The sequence below is a fragment of the Gordionus sp. m RMFG-2023 genome, chromosome 3, assembly GCF_954871325.1.
Source record: "Gordionus sp. m RMFG-2023 chromosome 3, tfGorSpeb1-WG-v2, whole genome shotgun sequence".
In the NCBI taxonomy this organism is placed as follows: domain Eukaryota; kingdom Metazoa; phylum Nematomorpha; class Gordioida; order Chordodea; family Parachordodidae; genus Gordionus; species Gordionus sp. m RMFG-2023.
The window spans coordinates 17,469,620-17,496,170 of NC_088777.1; the positions used below are offsets into that span (position 1 = coordinate 17,469,620).

General features: G+C 27.6%; 1 protein-coding gene across 3 annotated transcripts in view; it reads right to left on the minus strand.

Annotated features, from left to right (window-relative positions):
- LOC135927606 (uncharacterized) overlaps positions 1-25,671 on the minus strand; it is a 37,822-nt gene extending 12,151 nt beyond the window's left edge. Inside the window, exons 1-32 of one of the 3 annotated variants that reach the window (XM_065463713.1) lie at positions 25,600-25,671; positions 25,478-25,561; positions 25,341-25,431; positions 25,221-25,293; positions 25,087-25,179; positions 24,989-25,044; positions 24,858-24,945; positions 24,776-24,811; positions 24,636-24,735; positions 22,059-22,221; positions 21,243-21,432; positions 20,804-20,867; positions 20,676-20,747; positions 19,618-19,693; positions 19,274-19,394; positions 18,553-18,613; positions 18,249-18,379; positions 15,412-15,513; positions 14,982-15,054; positions 10,913-11,016; positions 10,602-10,764; positions 9,550-9,756; positions 8,049-8,412; positions 7,489-7,662; positions 4,234-6,905; positions 3,541-3,812; positions 2,005-2,091; positions 1,843-1,900; positions 1,692-1,773; positions 1,185-1,275; positions 918-1,004; positions 407-652 (exon numbers count right to left, since the gene is read on the minus strand). In XM_065463713.1, coding sequence (XP_065319785.1) covers positions 407-652; positions 918-1,004; positions 1,185-1,275; positions 1,692-1,773; positions 1,843-1,900; positions 2,005-2,091; positions 3,541-3,812; positions 4,234-6,905; positions 7,489-7,662; positions 8,049-8,412; positions 9,550-9,756; positions 10,602-10,764; positions 10,913-11,016; positions 14,982-15,054; positions 15,412-15,513; positions 18,249-18,379; positions 18,553-18,613; positions 19,274-19,394; positions 19,618-19,693; positions 20,676-20,747; positions 20,804-20,867; positions 21,243-21,432; positions 22,059-22,221; positions 24,636-24,735; positions 24,776-24,811; positions 24,858-24,945; positions 24,989-25,044; positions 25,087-25,179; positions 25,221-25,293; positions 25,341-25,431; positions 25,478-25,561; positions 25,600-25,636 — 6,318 coding nt within the window. In that variant the 5' untranslated portion in view covers positions 25,637-25,671. Of the gene's footprint in view, positions 1-406; positions 653-917; positions 1,005-1,184; positions 1,276-1,691; positions 1,774-1,842; positions 1,901-2,004; positions 2,092-3,540; positions 3,813-4,233; positions 6,906-7,488; positions 7,663-8,048; positions 8,413-9,549; positions 9,757-10,412; positions 10,765-10,912; positions 11,017-14,981; positions 15,055-15,411; positions 15,514-18,248; positions 18,380-18,552; positions 18,614-19,273; positions 19,395-19,617; positions 19,694-20,675; positions 20,748-20,803; positions 20,868-21,242; positions 21,433-22,058; positions 22,222-24,635; positions 24,736-24,775; positions 24,812-24,857; positions 24,946-24,988; positions 25,045-25,086; positions 25,180-25,220; positions 25,294-25,340; positions 25,432-25,477; positions 25,562-25,599 lie in introns of those variants that run through there. The other 2 variants (XM_065463712.1, XM_065463714.1) reach the window with 2 other exon arrangements.
- Between the last annotated feature and the right edge of the window lie 880 nt (positions 25,672-26,551).

Below are 26,551 nucleotides of genomic sequence, written 5' to 3' on the forward strand. Positions count from 1 at the left end.
ATAAGGCTTTAATAAATTATTATCATATTTAAGGAAACTAGTAGAAATCTCTTTTTTTGATGAAAAATAAGTTAAAAAAATCCGAACGATTGTCTATCTAAATATTTTATAATATATTAGCTATTTTTAATAAATTTCCAGAAATAATCTTTATTCATGAAATGTACACTGCCATACCATCTTCAGATATAGTGAACGTCGCTTCCAGCCTAATAAGTTCAAAGTTAAATACAAAATGTTTTGGATTATGGGATGAAAATGTTAAAATATTTGATTTTTTGCCGATGATAAGCGAACGCGAACTAATTCGTTCTTTTTTGAAAATGCTTAACTTCACTAAATAAATCCCAAAATACATACTAGAAAAATTTACTTATTTATTAATCAATTAAAAATCGATGATAACCTTTTCATAATTAGCAATACCGCCCATGACAGCAGGATCTACTATTCCGTTCAAGAGCAAACTTAGAGTATTAATGGATGATGGGTTATTAGGCGAGGAAAGTCTTTTGCTATTGTCAATAGTGGATAATTTACCGTCGTCTACAACGACATTGTCGTGTAATAGATGGTGTTTAACGCCAGCCTTCAATTTTTTGTTAGTTTCCTCCATGATTTCAATAGCGTTATCAAGGGGACTGAGTAAAACCTTTTATAAAATAAAATTGAATGAAATACTTAAAATGGGTGATGAAAAATCGTAGGGGTCACTTCCACCTCCTTTACATTAAAAAAAACAAAAAATTAATTTTGAATGTTTAAGCAGTTTCTTCTCTCTCCTTCTTATAATGTTAATCAAAAAAAAAATCAAGTCTCAAAATTTAAATCACGTTTTTAACTCATCCCAACAATTATATATAATAAATATAACATAATATATACAATAAAGGTACATTAAATTATAATAAATATACCGTATGAGAATGATATATGGGAGAAAATCTTAGAATGCCTGGAAAGGAATGCGAAGTTAACAAATACGTTTTTTCTACCCATATATTCTATATTATATTATAAATTATTTCAATTTCATGTAGATTCTTAACTATTTTTAATGATAAAATGCAACGACTATCATTTTTTTAAAATCAAATAAAGATATTTATAAAATTGCAATAACAAAGGTTGATGAATTTATGATCAAAAATACCAAACAAATAAAATATATAAATAGGCTTCACGGCAAAATCCGTTTCTCCTTTAACACCCGCTTCGGCTTTAATAATGGGCCGCGTATATTCAAATTCTTGAACTTCGTTCGTTTTGTAATATCTAAATGTTTGCAAATTAAAATTAAATGGATTTCAAACCATAATTTATATGTTAAAATGTTTTAATCAGGGTCTAATTAGAGTATTAATCTACAATGGGTGTATATTTACGCCAACTCATTTATTTATAATTTTGTCTAGCCCATCTATCCAATGTTTAAAACTAGTTGACTTGTTGGTTTGTGGTGTTTATTCATTTTATTTTAATATATTCTTACTTTTTTGTAAAATATTTGAAATTCACTCACCCGTCAGCTGTTTTACAAATATTTTAACTCGCCCGCGCAATGTATAAATTTTATAACACGTTCATCGCAGACCTCTAAATCTTAGTAGATAAACTCAGACCAGTATAATGGAAATTTAAAATTTATTTTTTTAAAATAAATAGGGAAATTAATATGCCTGAACACTCACGAGATAATTTGTTCGGGAATCAATTTTTGATCGAATATGTAGTTTTGTTTATTGATAGGAGTAACTTTATTGATATGCAAATCTTTACATAATTATATAAAATGGATAAAAATATTATTTCGTTAATATTTTTATTTTTTTAAATTATTACATTTTTCGTTCGAATTCATCATTTCGGAAGATATTGATAAATCGGCTGTGGTAACAAGCTTATAAATATAATTGTATAAAATTGTTATATAAGATATTTTATAATTTTTTTCATTATAGCTCAAAATGTATGTTCATGGTAAAGAAATGATTAATAACATACTTTAGCATCAGGCTTAATTTCCTGCATTCGATGTATGAATTCGGATAGTCTTTCAAACGGTTTGCCTCGATACACATAACATTTGTTCTGATTAAAATAGTATTTATAAAATATAAAGTGAGATAATATTCAAAGGAGAGCATGCATTTACAAATGATTTTTTAATTTTACATTCCTAAACATATAAATATAACTATTTAAAAAAATACTATATATTTTCTGTTAAAAGAGGCGAAAAAAATAAACATAGGTTGATAAACTTCTAATAGGATCAGCGTTATCCCTAGTTAAATGTGAATATGTGGTTTGAAAAAGTAGTTCAAATTCAAAGAAACAGTAACTTTTAAAAACCTCTAATATATAGTTGCTATCTTTTAGTTGGACTTTTAAGATATTCTCTAGGACTAGATATTGAGTAAAAATTTTATTTGGGCCTAGCAGGATTCTGACAAAAAAATATTTCATACTCGGGTCGGATACTAACATAGACCAACCTTAAAAATTCTTATTGCTTAGAATTTATTTTCCTAAACTTTTATATTAATTATTCCTACCACTTTTCTTATAACTCAATCCCGATATGACTAAATAGCGTAATTCTAACTGCATTGCTAGTTAATTAAAGATATGTCCATCTGAGAAGCTTATGACATGAAGTCCTCTTATTGTCAGTTTAACGAGTAAATAGCATAAACATTTTTATTTCGATTTTTATGAGATGTTTAGAATATTGTTTTAGATTAATTTCTAAAAATATTAAATAATGACCGCTTAAATAAAACCCAAATACCGATCGATAAATTGCTGGTAACATATACCTTTTTAGTTTGTCTTGTTATGTGTGTGGATCATTATCTTAGAGATAGCCGTTTTAAATATTGAAAAATGGCAGGTTGATTAACTAAAACCAGAATAATTTGCTATCACATATTGCTGACATTTTTAATGGAACATTATCCTCCCCCCCCTCCCCCCCTCCGATTAATATATGAAGTTCCTCGTGTAGAATTTTATTCTCTATAGGGTTTTTTTAATATTAAAAATGACTGCTTAATTGCTCTTGTGATCGATATTATTTAAAAATTATCTAGGATTTTCTGAATATAAAAAAAAACACATATAAATAATGGAAGAGGGGGGGGGTCAATTTATATTTAAAAAAGATATCAATATCAACAACATGTACCGGAAATGGTTTCAAAAAATATTAGAAAGATCCTTTTTAGATTAATCAATATAAAGAGATCATGTGACAAGAAAAAAAATATACATGTATAACTAATAACATAATAAATGTTAGATAAATTTGATATACACTTTAATCAACAATAATGGTTATTTAGAGCTGCCACTGTTGGATGTTTTACTATAATTATGTTATATAAAAGATAGGAAAGATATTGTCTTATAAGATTAAAGAATTTATAGCTTACAATATTTTCCGTCGCTAGAATCAAGGTTCTGACCTTATTTTAATTCTTGATGAAAAGATAAGAGTTAACATTGATTTCTTAATTAAAAAATATATGAAATAACTTTATGGGTTCGCGAGGTATAGCCATTGCCTATGTAGGCTACCCTGTAATACTCAATTTCGGGCCTCAGCTGGGTCAATATGGAATCATACAGGGAAGCTACAACATGATGCCAACGAGAGATCTGAGAATAGTTGAAGGCGTTGATTGTTCCGTAATAGCTCAGGATTTCGTTGCACATATTTATTGCGGGCTCCCAGAGTTTCCCCTTGGTAAAATAATCTATAACCGTTCTATATAATTCAACCTTTTCATCATGGTCCTTAATCTCTCCTAATAGGCATAGTATACATAAATATAAATGTAAAAATTATAACCAGTTATTGATGTATCAAAATTGGCTGGTTGCTTTTGATTTTGAATTTCAAAATTGTTTTTAGTTTTTAAATGTCAATTTTTATTTTATGGACAATAATAATTTTTTTTTAAAATTAAATTATCAATTATTGAAGATGAAGAGATTCTTTTAAGAGGTTTAAAACACATTTTACCTCATGAATTTGAGATTTTCTTTTAAATGGATAAATCTTATTTTTTTTCTCTTAATATTAAAAAAAATGAATTATTTCTTTTCAGTTACTCAGGAGAGAGTATGTTAAATTTAAAAAAAATCAAGTCCAATTTTTTTTATATCTCAGCTTTAGACAAAATCATTTAAGATATTATAATAATATTCCTTTAAATTTTATTTTACCATATTCATTTTCGCTCCAATCTAATAAATCAGCTTTGAGTTTTAACGCAAACCCTGCTTCCCCAAAATCTTCTTGACTGATGTGCAAGATGACTAACTTGTCTAAAAAGTGAGTGTAAGCCTTGATCCTCCCCATATCCTTGTTAAATTGCATCAGATCTACCAGACATTGACTTTCAGAGTCTGATATTATTGGTATTTTACGCTTGGATATGCATAACTCATCTATAAGACCAGAATTTGACTTGCTAGATATTTTACAACTATGATACTCTAGGAGTAGGTCTATCAATTTATCTACGGTATCCAAATATAAGATGGTTGAATCGTGATTGGCAAAATCTCTAGGTTCCCGAGATAATTCGTGTTGAATAGTTTGTCTAAAAGACGCCCTAAAGTTCAAGATTAGGGCTTTAAAGGCGCGAAAGTTTATGTACCCATCTGTTTCGAGAGTGTTTTCGATTGTTTCAAAAAACGATCGCTTAAAATAGCTATCCAGGGTTGTTTTCGCGTCTAAATCCAATCGATTATCATTCCAACCCATAAACGCAGCGCCGCTATTATTTTGATCAAAACATGTGGAAGACTGCGAGTTAAAGATGAAGGAAGAACGAGACGTATAAAAATTTAAGGAACTAGTATTCTGACTAGTTAAGCGTAAAACGTCGTAAAATATTGTAATCAAAATCTCCCTTATTTCAAAATGGTTAGCTATTATTGTGACAGTGAGCATATAATCCATGATACCCTTATCAATTATGAAATAAGGTTTGAGGTGTGTGGGTATGGCCTTCCAAAGGTTATATATCTCTTGAGTAGCAACAATGAGTGTATGATTAGTGTCCAATGTGGCCGGGTGGTCATTTATATATTCATCGTTTTCGCTAATATTTTGAATTAAAGACGTGTAATGATGCGATAAAAAAGAGAGAAAAGCGTGAAACAAAAGTTCCCATGTGGGTTTAAGGAACATTAAAAACAAGGTTTCGCTAGAGTTTTCGGTATTTTGAGACAAATTCGGAGTGGAAATCTCATTCTTAAAGGAATAAGGAATGGCTGTGTACCATTTTTGAACAGTTTTACTGATCATAACTAAAATTTTAAGGCATATAAAATCAGTTTTATAATATATGGATACCCATTCTTGGGGGAAAGGAAAATTATTATCAAAAACTTCATCATTGTTAAGAAAATACGAAGGTATATATATCGTTAATATAGTACACATTATTTCCGCTAAAAAATCGGTTAAATCTACTAAGTTAGCCAAATAGTTCAGCATATTAAAATCTGCCGACAAATTTTTCGATGTAATTATGTTATCAATCAACAAATTAAAATGTTGTTCCGTGGTCAAATGCATCATACCTAAGGCTATTACAAGATACTGCCTAAATAAATCCATTTTCCCGGGTAAATTAGTGTTCTTAACATTGTAAGATTCCAAATATGGCACTATAACTCGTATAACAATGGAGCTATGAATCCTGGCCCATGTCATCGCGTCGTTATGCTCGAGCAACTTTACCTTTTCCTTGAAAAGGTTGATCTCATTTGGGTTAAATTCGAGGGATTCTGAACGATCTAAGATAAATAGTGAATAAAAAAACTTTTCATCGTGTTCGTATTTCTTAGACAATATTTCAAGGGTTCGGTTTAATAACTTGGATAAGCAGTCAGAGTCCTTAAAAAATCCGTCGTACTCTTCATTAAATTCTCTACCGTCAATACTCGAGGATTTATATTCGATCGTATTTAGGGCCAACGGGATGATTTCTTGACTCAAAAATAGTCCAAAAGCTCTTCTATCGTTTAGCAGTTGGCATTCACCCTCGGAATCTTGATTCATTAGAATCACATAAAAATCCAATCTCTGACGTCTCAGGGTAGTCAGCGGTAACGATTTAAGCACCGACAAGAGTCTGAATGTCAAGTCGTACGTGTCCCGATAAATTTTAAAGATCTCCCCAATAGCCACGGGCAAATATTTAAGGATAGAGGCTTGTATGAGCAATGCTTTGGCGAGGAACAACTTGTTTTCGTCGTTTGCCTCGTTTTTAGAAGAGCTAAAAAAACGGAGAGAAGTCTGAGATTGAGCAGAAAATCTGTTGAATTGATTAATTTGAAAAGAAGAAAAATCGGCGTTCTCTTCCTTTCTAATCTTGATGGAAATGGAGTCGCTACTAATCAATGAGGTATCATAGTGGGATGACAGGGCGACAAGTTCAAGCTTACTACCATAGTTAGGCTCGTTTACGCTACCACAACGTTGACTATCCGAGCTCGTAATATTAATTTCATCGCTAAGAGCTATTGGGTTACCTATGGACATGAACTGAGCCAAAGCGTTCAAAAGACATTTGATATCACCCGAAAAAGATTCATAATCACACATCTCGGAATTAAGGGCGGAATACAATAGGAAAGATCGAATGGAAAAACGGATCAAATACTCCAGGCATTTCATAATCTTGAGTAAACTGTCGTGAGAAATATTTCTCAAGACTTTCACCCTCGTATTATTCTCGTCAAAACTCTCCGTGACGTTAGATTTTTCCATTTCGGAAGCATGATTAAACGAGTGAGATTTATTAAGATTAGATTTTGAGAAATTGGGAGAGGGACTCTGAATACCGGCTTCGATGTAAGCTATAAGAATTTTTATCAGCTTTCTAAATATTAAAAAAGACAAACTGATTTTAAGAAATAACACAAATTATTAGGTATAAAGAAATATGTATTGTCACTTGATTGCTAATAACATTCAAGCTCCACTTTTAATCCTATCTTTAGATCAACAGAATTAATTAAAATTAAATGATTTTTATATAACGTCGCCTGAGAATTAGGTTATTCTATATCCACTTTTTGTCAAAAATGACTTTTTTTATATATAAATTTTTATAATTATATTATTCTATTTACATTAAAAAATCCGAAATATTTATAAAAAAATTTCAAGTTAACCGATACTCTTAATTTTTTGCTACCCTTGTAAAATAACAAAAAGTGGAGATAGAATATTCTAATTCTCAGGTGACGATATAAAAAATAAAGTTGTTATATGCTAAAATGACAGTGTTATTTTTTAAATAGCCCTCTTGTAAAATTGAGCGAAAGGGAGAAGGAATTCAATAATTAAGCGATGATTTTGTAATTAGGGGTAATTTTTAACTTGAATAGGTAATAATCATTGCCAGATAAATACCAAAGATAGTAGCAAAGGATGTAGGCAGTGAACTAAATATAAATTACCTGTGAATTAGTGTAGAACTAAAATTTTCCTTGATATAAATATCCAAAACGCTTTTGAAGTACATGTATTTCCGGTCGGATACTAAGCTTATGATAAAAACAAGAGAATCAAATACTAGCAAATCCATACTCTGTATCTCTGTAGTGGGGTGGCGCTTAGTTACGTCAGATTCACTATTTAAAGAAAAATAAAAAAATATTATGAGCATTCATTCATACCTTTAGCAAAATAGTCCAAATAAATTAAAGCACTTTTGAATTATTTACTAATACTATGGATGTACCGATTTTTAAATATAAGATCGCGGATTATTCTTTTAATATCAAATATCAGTTATCGCTCGATATTTTAAAATTGCGCAATCCAATCCGATATATCAATAAAAATAAATAAATAAACAAATAACTTAATACATTTCTAATCGATTATATAGGATTTAAAATAAATATTTAATAAGTTATGATTAGATAGGCGCTTCGGATGAGTTTCATAGAATAGGATGATTTGCACACTTCCATATTGGATATGTTAAAAAATATCTGTTAAAATTGAATAATACTTTGTGGAAAAGTTCCTTTTGACCGCCGACTCTTTTACGTCAATATCATTGTTAGGAATATATAACGACCTATCATCATCGTTTCCGATTTCATTTTTATCCTCTTTTACTCCTAGAATATCGTAAAAATCTTTGTTACTACATTCAAACATCGAATCCGATATTTTGTTTTGTGAATTTTTCGCGTTTTCGAATTCAGTGTAATTTCCTTGGTTAGAAACTAGAATGCCAAATAGCGCGTCTAATGTATCGGGTAGATACTTGACAATTTCCTCTCCCCTGATTTTGGGCAAAGCGCTTAAAATTTTTTCCAATGCCTTGTTTGTGGGATTCGATTTCCATGCTAATAGACCCAACAAATCCTCTGAAAATTATATATATAATTTAAATAAAGAGGGGAAATAGAGTAATTTAAACGATGCTCATCTAAAAAAACAGGGTGTTGAAGGAAAACTTTTTCGCTTTTTGAACGTATTAGTTTGAAGAATTAAAAATGATTTTAAACGCAATCTTATATTAATGTCAGTTTTATAATTATATTTAACAATCTAAAAAAACATTTTATAGTTAAACGCTTAATCAATAGAAAAAGCATTTCATTTTGGACAAGTGACTTTATATACTAACCAAATACACCCGTCCCACAATTTTTTATTTTAATAATTTTAAAATTTCGTTCAAAATAATAATACTTAATTTAAACCAAATATTTTTATTTTTGAATATAGTGTATAAGAAACCTGCAGGTCGAACCGAGAACCTGGCTAGTAAGCTCAGCCCATATAATTTTAAAAACTCGGGCTAGACCAGGCTTAAATATTTTTTAAAACAAACGCTTTAAAATATTATGAGACATTAGATTAACATCGTTCCCATAATACACGCCTTATTTCAGGATGGTGCAAGTGTATTTCATAAATACGGGACACTGACTTGAGTGTGGTTTTCTGACAGAGGGATTAATAATACACTGAATCGTCAGCATCGACCCCTGATTTAAATTCAATCGAAACTTTAAGGAATATCATGAAAAAAAGAAACATTTAATATATATCCTGCTAGGAAGAATCTAAAAACTATAAAAGATATATGAAATTCTAAAACATTGGAATCATGTTGAAGTATCATGACAATCCTGATAGAATAAACACTTTTAAAGGTGCAACCAGTTATTAAATCCAAATGGACGATAATTTATAAATGATAAATTAAAATGAACAATTATTTATGTAGAAATGTAAATAAAGGAAATTTATGAAACGATTTTATATTGTTGAATGTTATTTAACATTTTTTTGTATAAATTAATAAAATTTTATATTCTTTAACATGTGCACTATAATATAAAATAAAAATATTTGGTTTAAATTATGTAATATTTTTATAGAATTTAAAAACGCATAATTGCGAATGGATGAATATATTTGAAGGCGGGTAATTATATATTTATTATTTTAAATAGAAATTATATTAAATAATATTTCGGTATATTTATTATTACCATTTTGAGTCAATTTAGTGGAACAAAGTAAAGAGCATATCCTAAAAGAATCCTTGAGGCTCAATGTTAGCCCGCACTTCCTTTCGCTACCATCTAAGGCAGTCAAATATCCATTTAAAGCAGGATTCGAAGTATAATCATGCTCAATATTCGATGAAAATGATGGGGAAGTAGGAGCTTTCGGTTTTTTTATAGTTGGACTTTGAGCTTAATGATATAAAATTTTAATATTAATAATTCACTAATTATTTTGTAATTGTGATTGGATAAGAGAGCAGTCATGTCGATTTGAAATTGATTTTATTGAAACTATAATATCAAAGAATTTCTATATGCGGAGCCGGCTTGATCAGTTCGCGAACAGAATCAATAAAACATAGACAGGTTCATGCCCCAAGAAATATTTTTGTTATATTTCCCTGTATGTTTTTCCTTTTTTTTCCATTGAATATCACAATTATAATATGAATTTAAAAAAATAAGAAAAGTTTTTAAAAAAAATCAGGAAATGAGAAATATTTCATATTCAAACCATACTTTGTAGTAAATAGAATAAATGATAAACATCATTAAATTATCAACGTTATTGCTGAATACTACGCATAACATTATAATATAGTATATTTTGAGTTTGAGATTTTTTCGATATATACTTCCATAAAAATTTAGGCCGCTGGGAGCCACGGTCCTAAATCTATAAAAAAATTGCCATCCAATCTATATCGAAAAAAATATATATCTTGCATGTTTTTAATATATTATAAAACGTAAACCGGCAATCGTCTTTAAAGAAAATAAGCTTCATAAATTTTAGCAACTCTAATTAAAATATTTTTCAAATAAATAAAAACAGTTAAACGTACATAATATATGATCCATTTTATAACTATTTTCTGGACCAGCGCCAATGTCCACTTTAGATTGAGGGGAAGAACTACTCTTCTTTTTTTGACGCTTCCAAGTGAGGGAGTAATTTTTCTTACTATGAGGACTTAAACCCAAATCGGTACTATTTGCACTGTTATAATTAATAGTTGGCTCAAATGGATTACTATTCTTGGGGAGAATATTATCGAGCTCGTATTTGGTATTGACAAAGTTGAATCTTGAACCGCTATTTTTAATGTCAGATGTGGTTGTATTTATCAAATGTTCGTGTATATAAGGAAGTTCCAAGTAGTCAACCTTACTTGGATCGTATTTCTTATGATCAATCTTTATTTATTTTAAGCATGGATAAATATGAATATAAATTTAATTATCTGTAAAATAAATGCTAATTTAAATAAAAATATCAACTTTTAAATTTATAATAAAAAATGCACTGCAGGCAAAAATAATGTTTGTATTATATGTAATAAACCTTGTATATAAGAAGATTATGGGAACCGTCATTAATGGCAGTCTGCAGATGATCTACTAATTTGAGGAAAGATATCGCAAAAGGTTTCTCATTTCTATCTTTGGCTATTTAATATGATTAAGGATTGTCAAAAAATTGGTAAATGTTTTGAGATTTTCTCAAAATAAGCACCTGAATTGTATGGTCGATCATCTGTTTAATTATGCGCTTTTTTCAAGGATGTCAACAAACCTTTTAACTCAAGTATCTTAATAGACAAAAGGGTGGAACTAGAGCTTGCCCATTTCTAATTTATATTGTTGAGAAGGAGTGTAATGTAAACTAAAAAATGCTGTGGAGTATCAGAGTTCTAAAAATGTTAATGGAAAGATCCTTAGTATAAAATCGTCAACTTTATTGCTTAGACTTTAGAAGAGCTTTTAACTCAATTATACAATCAGCTTGTGGAAATTTTTAAGGTAGATTAGGGTCGATAAAAAATTGCTAAATCTTCTTATAAATATTTACCAAACCTATTTAGTCCAAATTATACCAGCATAAATGAGACAAAACAAGGTTGTAATTTATGTCTCATGCTCTTTAATTGAATTATAAATATTATAAAGAGGTAAAAAAAAGATGCCTTTAAATATTTTGCTAATTATATATAACAGCCACATCTATGCCTACCTTACAATATATAATAAACGGAATAATTATAAAGGCGAAGAATTTTGGACTGATTCTAAATACTGATAAAACCAAAGTGATGAGTGTCTTTTATTCTTTACTACACAATAACTTAATTATAGATAATTTGAAGATTAAGGAAGTTACAAGTAGAAAATGCTTAGGGGTAATTCAGGATACGAAAGAAGGAACTGGTGATATATCAAGATTAAAAAGGTTGCTGTCAGATTTAGGTATAAGTATTTTATGAATATTTGGTCTTCAAGTCAACTTTCTAGTTCCTTAAGGCTTTTCAAAACCTTGGTGCTCTCTTCGTTTTACTATGGTAATGATCTTGGATCGAAAGCTAAGAATAATAACGAGGTTCAATCCTTTGTCAAAAAGTACCTCCGCTTCCTTGTAAAAACCTATCCTTATAACACTTCTAACTTAGTCCATTGGGGGAGGTGCAATAATCTCCCTATTTACCAAATATAAAGTATATGGAAATCGAACCAATAGGTTATGTCCTAAGGCAATTGCCGAATAATCTAATTTACCACGATCTAGACAAAGTATATCAGGCCGAAGCTTCGTTAAACCCTTCTTATCATTAAAAAAAAATTGGTTTTGATTGAATTGATTGCAAAAACATTAGAAGAAATGGGTCTCAGATACAACCCGACAACAATACTGCTTCAAACAGATGCGAATTAACATTGTTAGTCACGATTTACGGCCATCTTGCCAACAATTGCTGACGTTTAAAGTTATGTTTTTTCGATACCTTATTACCTTATAACAGATTTCTAAATTCTTACTTAATTTCATACTTGCTATTAAATCGTACCATGATTACCTACTACTAATAATAATTATAGTAAGCACATCACAAATAAACATTGATATTTTAGGGTTATGATCTTAAAAATTTAATCATGAGTCCCTTAACCTTAATTAATTACATTAAATAGAATGATTTAAATATAAATAGATCATATTAAAATTAATTCTTCTTGATTATTGCAACTGTTGTATAAATATAGGCACATCAATAAACGTTATGAGAATTCAGTATCACGATTAACATTTTTTTGTCTATTAATTAATACGATAATTACGAACAATTAAATTTAAATCGATCAAATGAGATTAAATATGTTGCTCCCTCATTTTTTTTTTATTTTATTTATTTATTATTGACTAATTTTTTTATGTATTTAATTTACTTAATAAATATTTAATCAGAACACCCCTTACGTAGTAGGAAGTAATTTCAGAATTTTCTTTTAATTAAAAATAGGCAAGCTATCGCTCCATATTAATATACCTGAGTTACAAGGTTTATTGGCATTTGGAAAAAAAACCTGCATAATTATACGGAGGATATGACTCCAAATAATTTCCATAGGCTTATTCTGGGTAAAGATAGATTTTCAATGATCAAATTATAGTATAAATATTTTTTAAATAAAGCCAGATGAGGCATTATTGAGCAGAGGTCTGCATTGGGCGGGTTTTTGGACCAAAAGCGCCCACCCAATGTCAAAAATTTAACCCGCCCATAGTTTTCAAAAATATGTACCCGCCCGCCCTGCCCATTTGTCTAAAATTCCTTACCCGCCCGTTCGCCCGCCCATTAGTCTAGAATTTTTTACCCGTTCGCCCATTATTTATAAAAAATTTTAACCCAAGTCCACTTATAAAATTTAATAATGGCCATTCTTTCAATTTTTTAAGCATCTAATAAAAATATTTCAGCATTACGAATTAATTTATTTGATCAAATAGAATATTTATGAAAAAAATATAAATATAAAATTTATATTATATGTAATTATGATGCAAAAATAATAATGAATCGACATTTTCTGGATTCAAACACGTTCTTCTTTGTTATAAAAACCTTACAGTAATGCTAAATCCTCGTTCAGAAGAAGCACTAGTTTGCAGGAATTGCCAATATTTTTCTTGCTAATCTTGGTAGCTTTGGCAAATCTCTTCTCGTTTCCACCAAAGTAGGATATCCGTTTGAAGTATATCCTCATCCACAAGTGAGATCCGGATGTCTCGTATGCAATATATGTAAAACTCTTTTTTGAAGTGAGTACGAAGATTAATCTGCCATTCCAAAATAAAATACCGTGCTATTTTCGTAATCGTTTCATGCTATTCGGAATAGTAATAGAACAAAATACTATACAGTTTTATAAACCAGACCTCGAGTTAATATTAGAAACAGGTGCATCTAATCAAGGATTTGGAGCTGTATTCATGCAAAAATATGATAATGGTAACGAATTTCTAATAGCTTACACCTCAAGAACTTTACAAGACGCTGAAAAGAATTATTCTAGAATAGACAAAGAAGCAAAAGCAATAATAAACGGCGTAGGAAAATCTCATAACTATTTATATGGACGAAAATTTAAAATTTGAACAGACCACAAACCTTTAATAAAGATATATGGTAATAACAGAGATTTAAGCTCATTAACAAACCAAAGATTATTACGTTGGGTTTATAAATTATCTGCTTATGATTATAATATAATGTACAAGAATGGCGCTAATAATATAATTGCAGATGCTTAATCGCGAAATTCAATAGAGAAAAATGATGATAGAAAAGTAAAAATAAAACAGTGAAATATATAAGAAATCTTACTTATGACACATTAACTCTATCAAGAAAAGAAATGGAACAAATATACAAAATCAAGCACCAGATTTACAAGCTTTTAGAACAAGAATAGATGAAATAAAAAATGATGACGGTATTTTATTTTGGAATGGCAAATTAATCATTCCGTACTCACTTCAAAAAAGAGTTTAGCATATATTGCATACGGGACATCCGGGTATAACAACAATGAAATCCATTACGAGACATTATATATGGTGGGAAAAATTAGATAAAGATGTCAAAAAACTAGTAAAGTGTTCTTCACTTAAAAAACGATTGGTACAATAAAAAAAGAAATATTGTTATTGATCATAATTACTTATGATTTTCTTTAGTTTGTTTTTGAACAAAAATTTTAAATTTCTTAACCCGCCCATAGTTTAAAAAAAAATTTAACCCACCTGCCTGCCCATTCTCAAAAAATTTTTTACCCGCCCTCCGCTCGCCCATTTAGATGGGCGGGTGTGGGCGGGGAGACCTCTATTATAGAGTTAATACAATTAATAACATCGATAAGATTCTTTTTTCTTTTCCCATAAATTTTAATTTCCACTGGTTTTTATTACGGGTATTATTAGGACAAGCTAAAAGTGAGTGATTTTTTTAAATATTTATTCATAAATCAAATTAAGCGTATTGGAAAAACACCAATAGCAATCCTCGCATTATAAGGATTTTCTTCGAAATTTTAAAAAACAAACCTTGAAATATGTTATTTTAATTAATTATGTTAACCTTCATTGGAGCATCTGTGCTTAAAAGTAAATCTAATGTGGCATTCGTAAAAAATCTCGATCGGTATCGTTATCTGTTGGTGATCAAATAAATAAATAATTGGAAACTACAACATTTTATTATCTAAAACATTGTTAACAATATGACAAAAAAATTTTTTCTATGTTTTTTCTTTTCTTCTTTCTTTTTTATTATATCTTTACACAGACATTATAATATAAGGAACAATAAAGTTTAATAATCTGTAAAAACATTGCCTATATCTTAAATTTCACAATTTAATGCTTATTAAATAACTTTAATTATATAACAATATATTTTAATTTATGACTGACGACATAAATGAATAAAAACATGATATCAAAGTTATTACGTTTAAAGATATGTTTTCTTTTATTAAACAATTGGCGCGAAAAAAAAGAAGGTAGACCTTTAAACTTTCGGCCCATTTTGGTTTGTCCTCGTGATAATAAACAGCTGATTTATATGTATCGAATGGCTGGGTACAAGTTGCACCGATAGTAAAGACACCCTAACATACATGTGCATATAAAACATCTTGGTGTAAAAAATTGATTTGATTTAAATTCTGATCATTATAATTTATACATTTATCTAACTCTTTTTTTATCAGAAATTTAAAAATTAAGCCTTTTTTTAAAGGATAGGCGAATCTTATTTATTTTATCATCCTGGTTGATAAGGTACAATATTACCAAAACATTATTTATTTCTATTTGACGTGAGGCCTGTTGACCAAAAAATTCACATTTTGTTTTATTCACTTTTAAAAAGTATATTGTCTTGTTGATTTGCATAATAAAAAGCCCCGCTTTTGGTCATGTTAGTCAAAATTGAATAAATATAATAATTTGTAGAGATATGTAAGATAAGGCCATATCAAGGGTTCGAGAATGTCGTTTGACAGGCGCGTACGCAGCGGGGGGGGGGGGAACAAATCCCCCCAAAGCCAAAATATGAGATGCCGGATATATTTTTAAAAAATATTAATGTTTATATTAATTTATATTTTATAATATTTATTCCTATCTTTGGCTTTTTAAATATATTTAATTACATTTACATTCATTTTCTAAGTTATTTTATAAATTAATTTCGATTTCAAGTTTTCCTTGGCGTAATATATATCTATTATTTTAAAATTTATAGTGGCGTAATATTTATTTATCATTTTCAAATTTCTAGTCAAATAAAATTATGGACATGATGATGATGGAAATCCTAGTCATCCTACAAAAAAGCAAAAAAGTACAAATAACTTGATAACATTTTATAATTAGCCTAGAAGAAAGACATATATTTCTTAAAAAGGTATTAAAGATACCAATGATATATTTTAAGCAGAATTATTTCTTAAACTCCTTATCCAACAAGGAGAAAGAAATTGCAAAAAGCTGGTCCAACGGAGATGGAGTCTTCGCCATCAAGCAGTAACAGCTCTCATTAGAATGTATTAATAAATTATTTAATTATACAACTAATTTATGTAATGCTTTTCAAAAATAGGCCATTGACTTGATTGAGACGATGAGAATAGAGGTGAGCATTTTATTAAAACTCAAGGAAATTAGGGCTAATGTAGATGAAGAATTTCATAATTTATGTTATTGTTGAGTTTAATATTTGTCTCCCTCGACTTTCAGCAAGGCAAACTCATCGTCCAAAGATTAATATATGGTCAGTAGAGGAGTATTATAAAATAAATGTCTTGCATCATTTCAAACATCTTTTAAATTATTTTTTATGTATTAAAATTATTATATATTAGCAACTCTTCCCATTAGTACTGCAACTTATGAGAGACCATACTCTTCTTTGGAAGAATAAAAATATACCTAAGAAGTACAGCTTCTGAAAGTAGATTGAATGGTTTGGCCCTTTTGAACATTCATAGACATTTGACGCCAAGCCCTGGTGAGATAATTGAAAAATTAGTCCCAACGAAGACTGGATTTTACATAATAAATATATAATATGCTTCTTAATAATATTTTTTGTGCGATTATTTTAATGTGTTATATATTTCTTCATGAATACTTTATAAGTTATTATACATTTAAAATACAATTATTCCTAAGAAACTTGTGTATTAATTTCCAACATTTAAATTTTTACTTTATATATAAATTTTAAAGGCTCAAAAAATTTAAATTTCTATATTGGGTCATTTATTTTATAGTGATTCATATGGTAGTTATATTCACTTAATATATAATAATTCACATTTATTTTATAGTTTTTCATATGCCGCCGATTATATCCGTTTAATATTTTTTAAGTCACAATTATTTTATACTTTTTATATGCCGGTTTATATATTAAATTTTTTATAACTCACATTAATTTAAAATTGTGTATTAGAAATAGTTATTAGTCCTAATAAATTTATGCTTGATATTTTTAAATAATAATTTTATCTAATTTAATTATCCCCTCCCCCACCACAGCAAATTCCTGGTAACGCACCTGTCGTCTGACATTTGAGTACAAATGAGACGGGAAAAGCGGGAAATTACTCGCTTTAAAAATTGCCTGTTCCCGTGAATATCATTCATAAAAAATCCCCATGTGCACCCCCTCCCTTCCAGCCAAAGCCTGAAATATGTGGACTTAAAAAGCCCCAATAAAATTTATGGGTAAAGACCAACCTAATAATGCCACCTCTCCTCCTATAAAAGTCCTGGCTATGCCCATGTCGTCTGCCTACAAGTTTTATTAATTTGGAATAATTTCCATATTTTAAATAGGTGTATTTATTTATAATATATTTAAAACTACCATATATAATTTATAATGATATATTTACACTTTTTTTATAATGAATACAAGACGCTCTATTTAATTTATAAAAAGTTCAAACACTTTGGTATGGCCTTAGCCTAAGTGAAATTTACAAATAAGTTTAACTTAGAATACCTTCAATTATAAATTTAAATAATATAAAGTTTTTCTAAATAAGACTTTTTTTAAAACAAATTCATAATCACGATTTTAACATATTTATTTTTACATTCAACAACATACGATAATAATTTACCTAGACAATCTGCATAATGTAAATATAAAAATCAAAAGATTTCCATATTTTAAAGCCTGTTATGCAATAAAAATATGACGCATTGTTTGGAAACAGACTAAGTCATAGTACAATCATTAATTGCACTCAAGTGATTTAACGGCCTTAATTAAGGTTTAGCTGCAGATGTAGATTATCTTTTTTAAAAACATTAAATAAAATATCAATACCTGTATAAGACATCCAGAATTGTCATGCAAACTAATGGCTACCTCGATATTCTTATCCAAAACTTTGCCCATTATGTATCTCGAAAATTCCCCTTGCTGTAAAGTTATGTACAAATCATTTCTAAAATCACCTTTAATAATTTTAATAACGAATTAAATATTTAAAAAAAATACATTATAATTTGTATCAATGTTTGAGTGAGCTTAAGATATTTAATTTATTTTTCTATAATTTAGGCGAGCTTAGCTTAATTAACAGTAAATGGCAAAAAATCAGCAAAAATTTTTGATATTTAAGAACAACCTGGCATTATAATATCTGGAAATCCCATCTTTTGTATCTTAACCACATTATCATACTGAGTCTGCAATATATAATTAAGAAAAATTAATTCTTGGCACAAATATATAATTATATATATTTAAATCTAAAAAGAACCTGATCCTGATTTATGCTATATTAGAAAATATAGAAATTTATCAAATTAAATATTTTCCTGCTAGTTATACTTTGTAATCATTACATTATCTAATTATATTCGCACTGATAAAAAAATCAAAATAGAATAAATAAGAATTGTAAATTATACTTTAAATTTATCTGATTATAATTATTTGTTCTTGAAAAATTTAGCATTAAAAACCATTTTTATAAATGCAGTTTTGACGATTTTCGAAAAAATAGATTATAAAACGTGAATAAATAAATGTATAAACATTAATCTAAGATAATCGGATTCATATTTATATTATAATATATAAAAACAGAGCATTCTAACTAATACAATTTAAAATGATGCTTAAATAGTTTTTAATGGTATATTTATAAAATGAAATGTTTTTGAGAGATAAAAAAAATATAAGTTCTTTTAAAATGTCAACCAGATGTGATGACATGTAACGAAAGTCAAAGACCGGACTGATTTGCAAAGACAACACTAAAACAATAACCCGTTTTTTAATAATCGGCCTAGTTTTCAGTCTGTCACCGAGCGTTGACCGCTAATAAAAACATTATAGTTTACCTCTTCGATGTCCTCATTCAACAAGCGTACGGAAACCCAAAAACCTTGACCTTTATGATTAATTTCCTTGGCATGTATAGCCTTTCTAATAACTGTTTCGATCGATTCTTTGTCGGTGCATCTAGCATAGTATATTAGTTGGGATTGTTTTTTTTTGGTATTTTAAAATTATTTGAGTAAATAATAAAATATATAAAATATAATTATTTAATTTTACAAAAAAAAAATTACAGTTGTGAAACCTCCATAAGATGATCACTAAGAGGTGGTTATGTTTTGGTCAATAGAGAGAGGTGTGGTCATCTTTGGATGTTTCACTGTATATTTTAAGGCAAATTTTTAACTGTAAAAAGGGAACGAAATGTTGAGTTTCACCGTCGCAAAATAAAGTGCCGTTAATATAATCCGTTATCTCTAGGGCTTTAAAATTAGAATATGTAAAAAATATAGTATATATTTCCATATGCATGAAGAGTTTAGAATAATCTATGATTTCAAAGTGCGATTTGAAATATTCAAATTTTTATGTCTTACATTTTTTTGGCTTTATCTTTTATGTATTTTACTTTATTTTAAAGGATATGATATTTTTTATAATTTAGGCTAAAACTTGACAGGTATAATGTCCAATATTTATCATATTTTCAATTTTAAAAAACAAAAATAGTAAAGAACATCTTCTTCGTAAATTGATTTCAATGTAGTTCTATTTATTTATACAATTCCAGCATTCAAAAATCTTTTATACGATGCCTATGTTAGAATAAATAATAGAATTAAAAAATTACTCTTCAAAATCTCATTTTTCTAGTATAAAATAACACAATATTTAATGTTAACTTAAATAAAAGATAGTTTTTAATTAGTTTTATTTCAAAATATCTCTTTAAGTCTTGAAATATCTAAATATTATAATAAACACAGCTATTATTAACAAAATTAAACTATAATAGAATGATTAAAAATAAAAAATTCAGCGATATAAATATTTCTTCCAATCGTTATAAAAAAAATTATTATAATATAATTCTTTCTAAAAATAGTTTATTATGTATCAAGCAGAATTCTATTTGAAAATTTATACACAAATTCTTCCCTATCCTTCCGTATTCGTTGTATACTAATCACTAAATAAGATGGACTGTCCATTTTATTTTACTTTGAGAGTTAATATGACTTTAATAGTTTCCATTATTTTAACCGAATACGATCCCACGTTAAACTTAAAATTTTATTTATTTTATAATTACTAATCTTATTAAATTTCGTAATAAATTTCTTAATCCGAATGAACCCTTTTAATTTTTGCAAAAAATCTTAAGCCCTTGAACCTTAACCCTTATATTTATACATAAATATTCGTAAATAATAAAGAAAGTCAATTGTATTTGTAATAGATTACCTGCCACAACGTATGGTCTACGTATATCTGTTGTTAATTTTTTAATATCCCCATCTTTCATCTCCATGACGCCTAGAAGAAACAAAAAATATATATTATAATATTCTATAAAACAGAAGTAACACAACCTTTTCTGATAATTTGGCACACCAAATAAATTTTTTCCCTCGTGAGATCTTTCCTTCCTAAATCCTAAATTAAATAATTTTAAAATTTTTTTTTGTTATAATGATATAAACAGAAAAGAATTGGAAGGAGGGGGGGGGGGGGTGAGATTATTATTACCATATGTTTTAATTATATAAACAAATAGAAGTTTACTCTTTTAATGTGATAAATAGTTAAAAAGTTTATGGGAGATTTTTTGAAATTATTCAATATAACATTTCTAATTTTCAAATCGGATTAACAGTAAATTCCTGCAGTAAAACAGATTGAGATCATAAATTTACTCATAAAATTGGTAGGGAGGGTGTGGGCGGGCTTAAACTATGTTAAAAATATGGTCCATAATTCTGGAAGAATTTAAAAATTTTAACTCAAAAATAATGACGAAAATAATAAAACCATAAAAATTCCTTTGTAAGTTTTATCTTTCCGAAAATCTCCTTCCAAAAGATAGCTATTATCGTTGGACACTATATCCACGAGAGATTTCGATTCGTCATCTATGCGGTGTGTTTTATTTAGTGTGGTAATGTTGAGAGATGTTCTGAACCTATCGTTATTCCCGCACCATTTGATGTGAAAATTTTCTCTGATATATGTTTTTATTTAAATAAAATACATAATAAATCTTTGAATTTTTTGAGTATAATTGTATTAAAATCAGAGACAGGGTCAAAATTGGTATGATTTTATGGGCTAATTTAAAAATTTTATTTTAATTTATACCAAATAATCAATTGGAAAAAACATATAAAGCGTCGATTAATATTCATTTACTGCTCATATTTTCAATTTTCCCTTGAAACAATTTACAAAATTATTCAAAATAATGTAATTTTAAAAAGGGCCGGGTTGATGTTCAAAAATAAAAATGCGGGCTAGGCCAAAAAAAATTTCAAATCTCGGACCGGGGTAGAAAACTTTTTTTCAAATCTCCAGGTTAGGCCTAAAATATTCTACCTCTGCAAGTTTCTTATTAAAATAAATTTTTTAATCGAGAATTTATTTAAGATACTATTTGCTTTAATCTTAGTTTTTAATCTAATTTGTCCTAATTTTCAGTTATAAACAATGATTATATTGAAACATGTTAAAGTGTAAGAAACCATTAAATTCGTAAGGTTCATTATCCCATTTCGTAAATAAAATAATTATATTAATCAAAATATTTTAAAAACTATGGTGATAAATAAAAAATAAATGAAAATATTTAACGTGAAAAAACGTAATTCCTTGGCATCGTACAATGCCATTATGACATCGGCATCTATATTGGTGCAATGGGCTTCATAAAATTTATCACAAACTATATTGACTAAATTAATCAATAAGTTATAAGAGTGTGTTCTTTTATCAAGTTCAAATTCCTTAGCTCTGGCTAAAATAATTATAAATATACATTTTTTTATAAATTTATAATTTATTTTTATAGGCAATTTATAATAAAAACCAAAGAATAATTAAAATTAACTTAAAATAATTTTAGAGACCTGATAGCCAGCCCGGAATAGCCCAAAAAAATATGATTTTATTAAAAATTGGGGCTAGGCCTTTAAAAAATTTAAATTACGTGAATTAATCAGCTAGAAATTTATATAAAAATCGTTTAATATTACCACTTCATATTTTAGTTTTCCGTTAAACCGCGTAGCCAGAATGTACGAAAGGGGATAATTTTTTTTTATATCGAAATAAATTTTAATTGTTCCAAAAAAAAATTTATTTGAGCTAATGAAAATAATTTATAATAAACCATATTAAAAATGACAATTTTGAACACAAAATAAAATATTGGAAACACAGATTTAAAGATAAATGTTATAATGAATACTGCCAAAAGCTGTACCGAGTGAATTGGTATTTGGTTTATTTTTCATAGAGACTGCCAAATTTGTCTATATTTTAAAAATCTTAATTTTTAGAAGGCGTCTGTGGCTTGGTCGATAAGAGTGTCGCTTGCCAATCTGATGGTTCTGGTTTCTAGCAAAGATCCTGTTTTTTTTCTTAAGCCAACTTGGTGGTTCCTCCTTGGGAGGATTATATATAGTAGATCGGACTCGACCACGTGATTCCGTTAATATATTTATTTAAAAAAATATGTAGGTTCTTGAATATTTTTTGTTAGTGCCTATATATAACAAAAATTGTAAGATATCGTTTGATCGGTACTGCCTTTGGCAAGAAGTATCATTAAACTATCTAAAACACAGTAAAATAAAATTAAACATTATATGATGATTTAAAAAGCTAATAAAAATATCGTTCATAAATAAAAATTTAATCTTCTTTGCGATTGCGCAAATTTTTCAATAATGTTTCTGAGAATGGATTAAATCTCGATGTACATTAAGTAAAACTAGTCCATTCAATCAATTTTAAGATGCCGTAGATAAGTTTTTATTATATCCACTGACGTAGAAAAGATCTTCATTTGTTCGTTACTAATTGGTATTGCTGACAAAATATACAGTAATTTTAATAAATTTGGAAAAAATTCCAAAATATATTTTAAAGTATGTCATACTTACATTGCGTTCCTTGAAGGATTATTTATCAAAATTAATTTTTCTTACCAAGATTCAAATTCTGAAATTACTAGGCCCACTGATATATGTACATCCTGAATAAAATTTAACGGAATTTTTATTTTTTTTCAACATAGAGATTTAATATATCCTCAGATAGATTTACAGGAAATAAAATTTATAAATTAGATAGAGTCATTTGATGAATCACAAATCGTTCATTGATCTGAGTCAAAAATGTATCAAAAAGTGGAATATAAACGGTTATTTTAGAGTAATCCTCAATTGAATCTGCGTTGATATTTGAACCATTTGTTTGTCTAAGTGCAAGTCTGTGATTGTGAATCTCAAAATCCTATAATCTTGTTTTTGCATCAACAATCACATAAATCTCTTGAAATATAATAATATTCGAGATTCTTAAATCTTCAGCCAAATCCATATCATTTATTTGAAAAATATTGCAAAAAATTTGGTGTAATTTAATAATTATTAATACATTCCAATGCAAAAATATCAAATGTCATATTCAATCTAATAATGTAACTGAATCAGATGAAGTATCTAGTTAAGCCAATTCTAATATTTCTCTAAGGGCATTCAAAATAGGCTCTTCCAGATCCAAAAATGATGTAAGTTAAATTTTCTAAAAATACTTTGCAAATCATGAAAATTTTTATATTTTTTTAAAAAATTTGCTATGTGTGGGCGGGGGGGGGGTCTCTTGATGGCTATGCACCTGATTCAAAATTGTTAAAAATGACTTAAAAAAATGAGCCAAGCCAAATTAATTTTTTAAGATGCGAGCCTTAAAATGTAAAAAAAATTTGGGCTAGTTTTAAGATTTTAACCACTGCAGGTTATTGAAATATATTCATCAGTCTCACTACAAAACCTTGCAAGTAATATTTTTTTTTAAATCTCTTTATTTTCAGAGTTTATTATAGGTTTTCTATCATAACCTAGAAGCATGTTTTTTATCATATTATGGTATATATGACCACTTACAAAAATGTCTATATTTTAGTAATAAAATATATTTTATGAAAAAAAGATTATGAGGCATATATATAAAAGTATAAAGTTATAATTATACAAAATAGTTTTTTATCAAATTATTATTAAATCATTGTATCAAAATAGAAATTTAAAAAAATATTTATCTCTTTTGAACAAGTTTAAAAAGTTGCATGACATGGTTAATATGATTTTACAATATGACTAGACATTCTTTCAAAAAATTATATATACATATAAATTCCCAAACTTTTTGTTGGAAACTTTTTAAAATTTTTCAAAAACTTGAATTGCTCCATATTACTAAGACCATTATTGCATAAAATTTGATTATTTTCATTAATAAATTTCTATATTTATACTTATATTAAATAATTTAAATATATTTACAATTTGATTTTTGAGATAAATTGATTCTTTAACATGCTATAATATATATATATAAACTGTTATCATTTTAAATATGATATACTATATTCAATAAAGATATAATATTAATAGTGTCTAGGTTTATCAGAATTCCGAGCTCATCCCTCATTACTATTGGTAAGCCTAATATTCTATATATATATTTATATATAATTGGGATATATTAATCAATACCCATTTCCTAGATCAATATGTGCTAAAATTATATCTTTAATATTGTTGCATTCATCCTTTTTAAATAATTATATATCTATATTACAAAAAAATAAAACATTGGTCAAGTTTATTGATAAAAGTTGTTTTCTTGAATCAATTAACAAATATATCATCATCTTGATCATTGTAAAATGATTTAACTTATTTTCCTATGATTTTGTGATTATTTCTTATAATATTTATATTCAACTTTGTATAATTGTTTCCAACAAACAAACCATTTTTTAATTGTAATAGTTATTTCAGCTATTAAGCTTGAATCACTATAATTATAATACAATATTATTATATTTATTTATTATTAAATAACTTATTTCTCTTTTTATCATTGATCATAATAAAGGATTTAGGAAATACTCCAATTTTATTTTCATCGTTAAGTTTATTGCCTCTAAACCAATCTTGAAAAGAAACTTATCAAATACGTACAAACAATCAATAGATTACCTTGGTTTGACTCAATAATTTTGATGAGATCCCCTCGCCAGAGTTTTAATGAATATGGGCGTGATTGGTCATAATTATGAATCGCTAATTTTGTTATATTTTTGAACAATTTATATTATTACCTATCCCATAAGTTTCATGTTCAGATTTCCAACTCATTTTACCTGAATTCAAAATTAAAAGAACAGATGCATTTAAATATATAATAATTTAATTTAATTATCATATGTTTCTGATATAAAATATTTAAAATAAATAAATTATTTGAATTGACGGTGTTTTAGTATTTCTACCCCAAAATAAGGGAGGGATTGATCTCTTTTCTAACTAATTTATTTATGTATCAGGAACTATTTTAAAATCAGCATGACTTTTTAAAATTTTTTATGAATTCATCAAAAAATCTATAGATTCCCATATGATACGACCGCACGGCAATAAAAATAATTGCATTTGATATTCCCATATGGATTGGTTTTTTAAAAAATAATTCTGTTGATGATGTAATTTACCCAACCTAAAATATCACAATATGAAATTGTTTTGGCTCCCATTTAGTTCAAAAACCAAATTTTACTGAGATATGAATTTAGAATATTACTAACAAGGATTGATCGACTGTGAGTAAATACCAATGAATTATGTAAGAGGATATCAACAGATGACAATGTAAGGTTCAGTCTAACTCTTTGTATATGGTGGAACAAGAGCTAGGTTATCAAACTTTTTTTCTTGATGTCTCAGGTTAGTATTCACTTACTTCTTATAATTACTTATTTGTTCAATATACCTTATTCATTTTGCAATTTATGTTTATTCACTAATTTCTTATATATACTTTATTTATCTTCATATTTATGCTTATTTTTTGTATATAGACTTTATTTACTTTCAGATTTATGCTTTATTTTCATGTATATTTTTCCTATATATACCTCTTACATATATATACCTATGCTTTATCCATTTATGTATATTACTTTAGATTAATATAATAATTAGATTGTGTGTCAGTAGTTTAAACTTTATACCAGAAATTACATTATGTACACACAAATTTAGGATAAGTTTTAC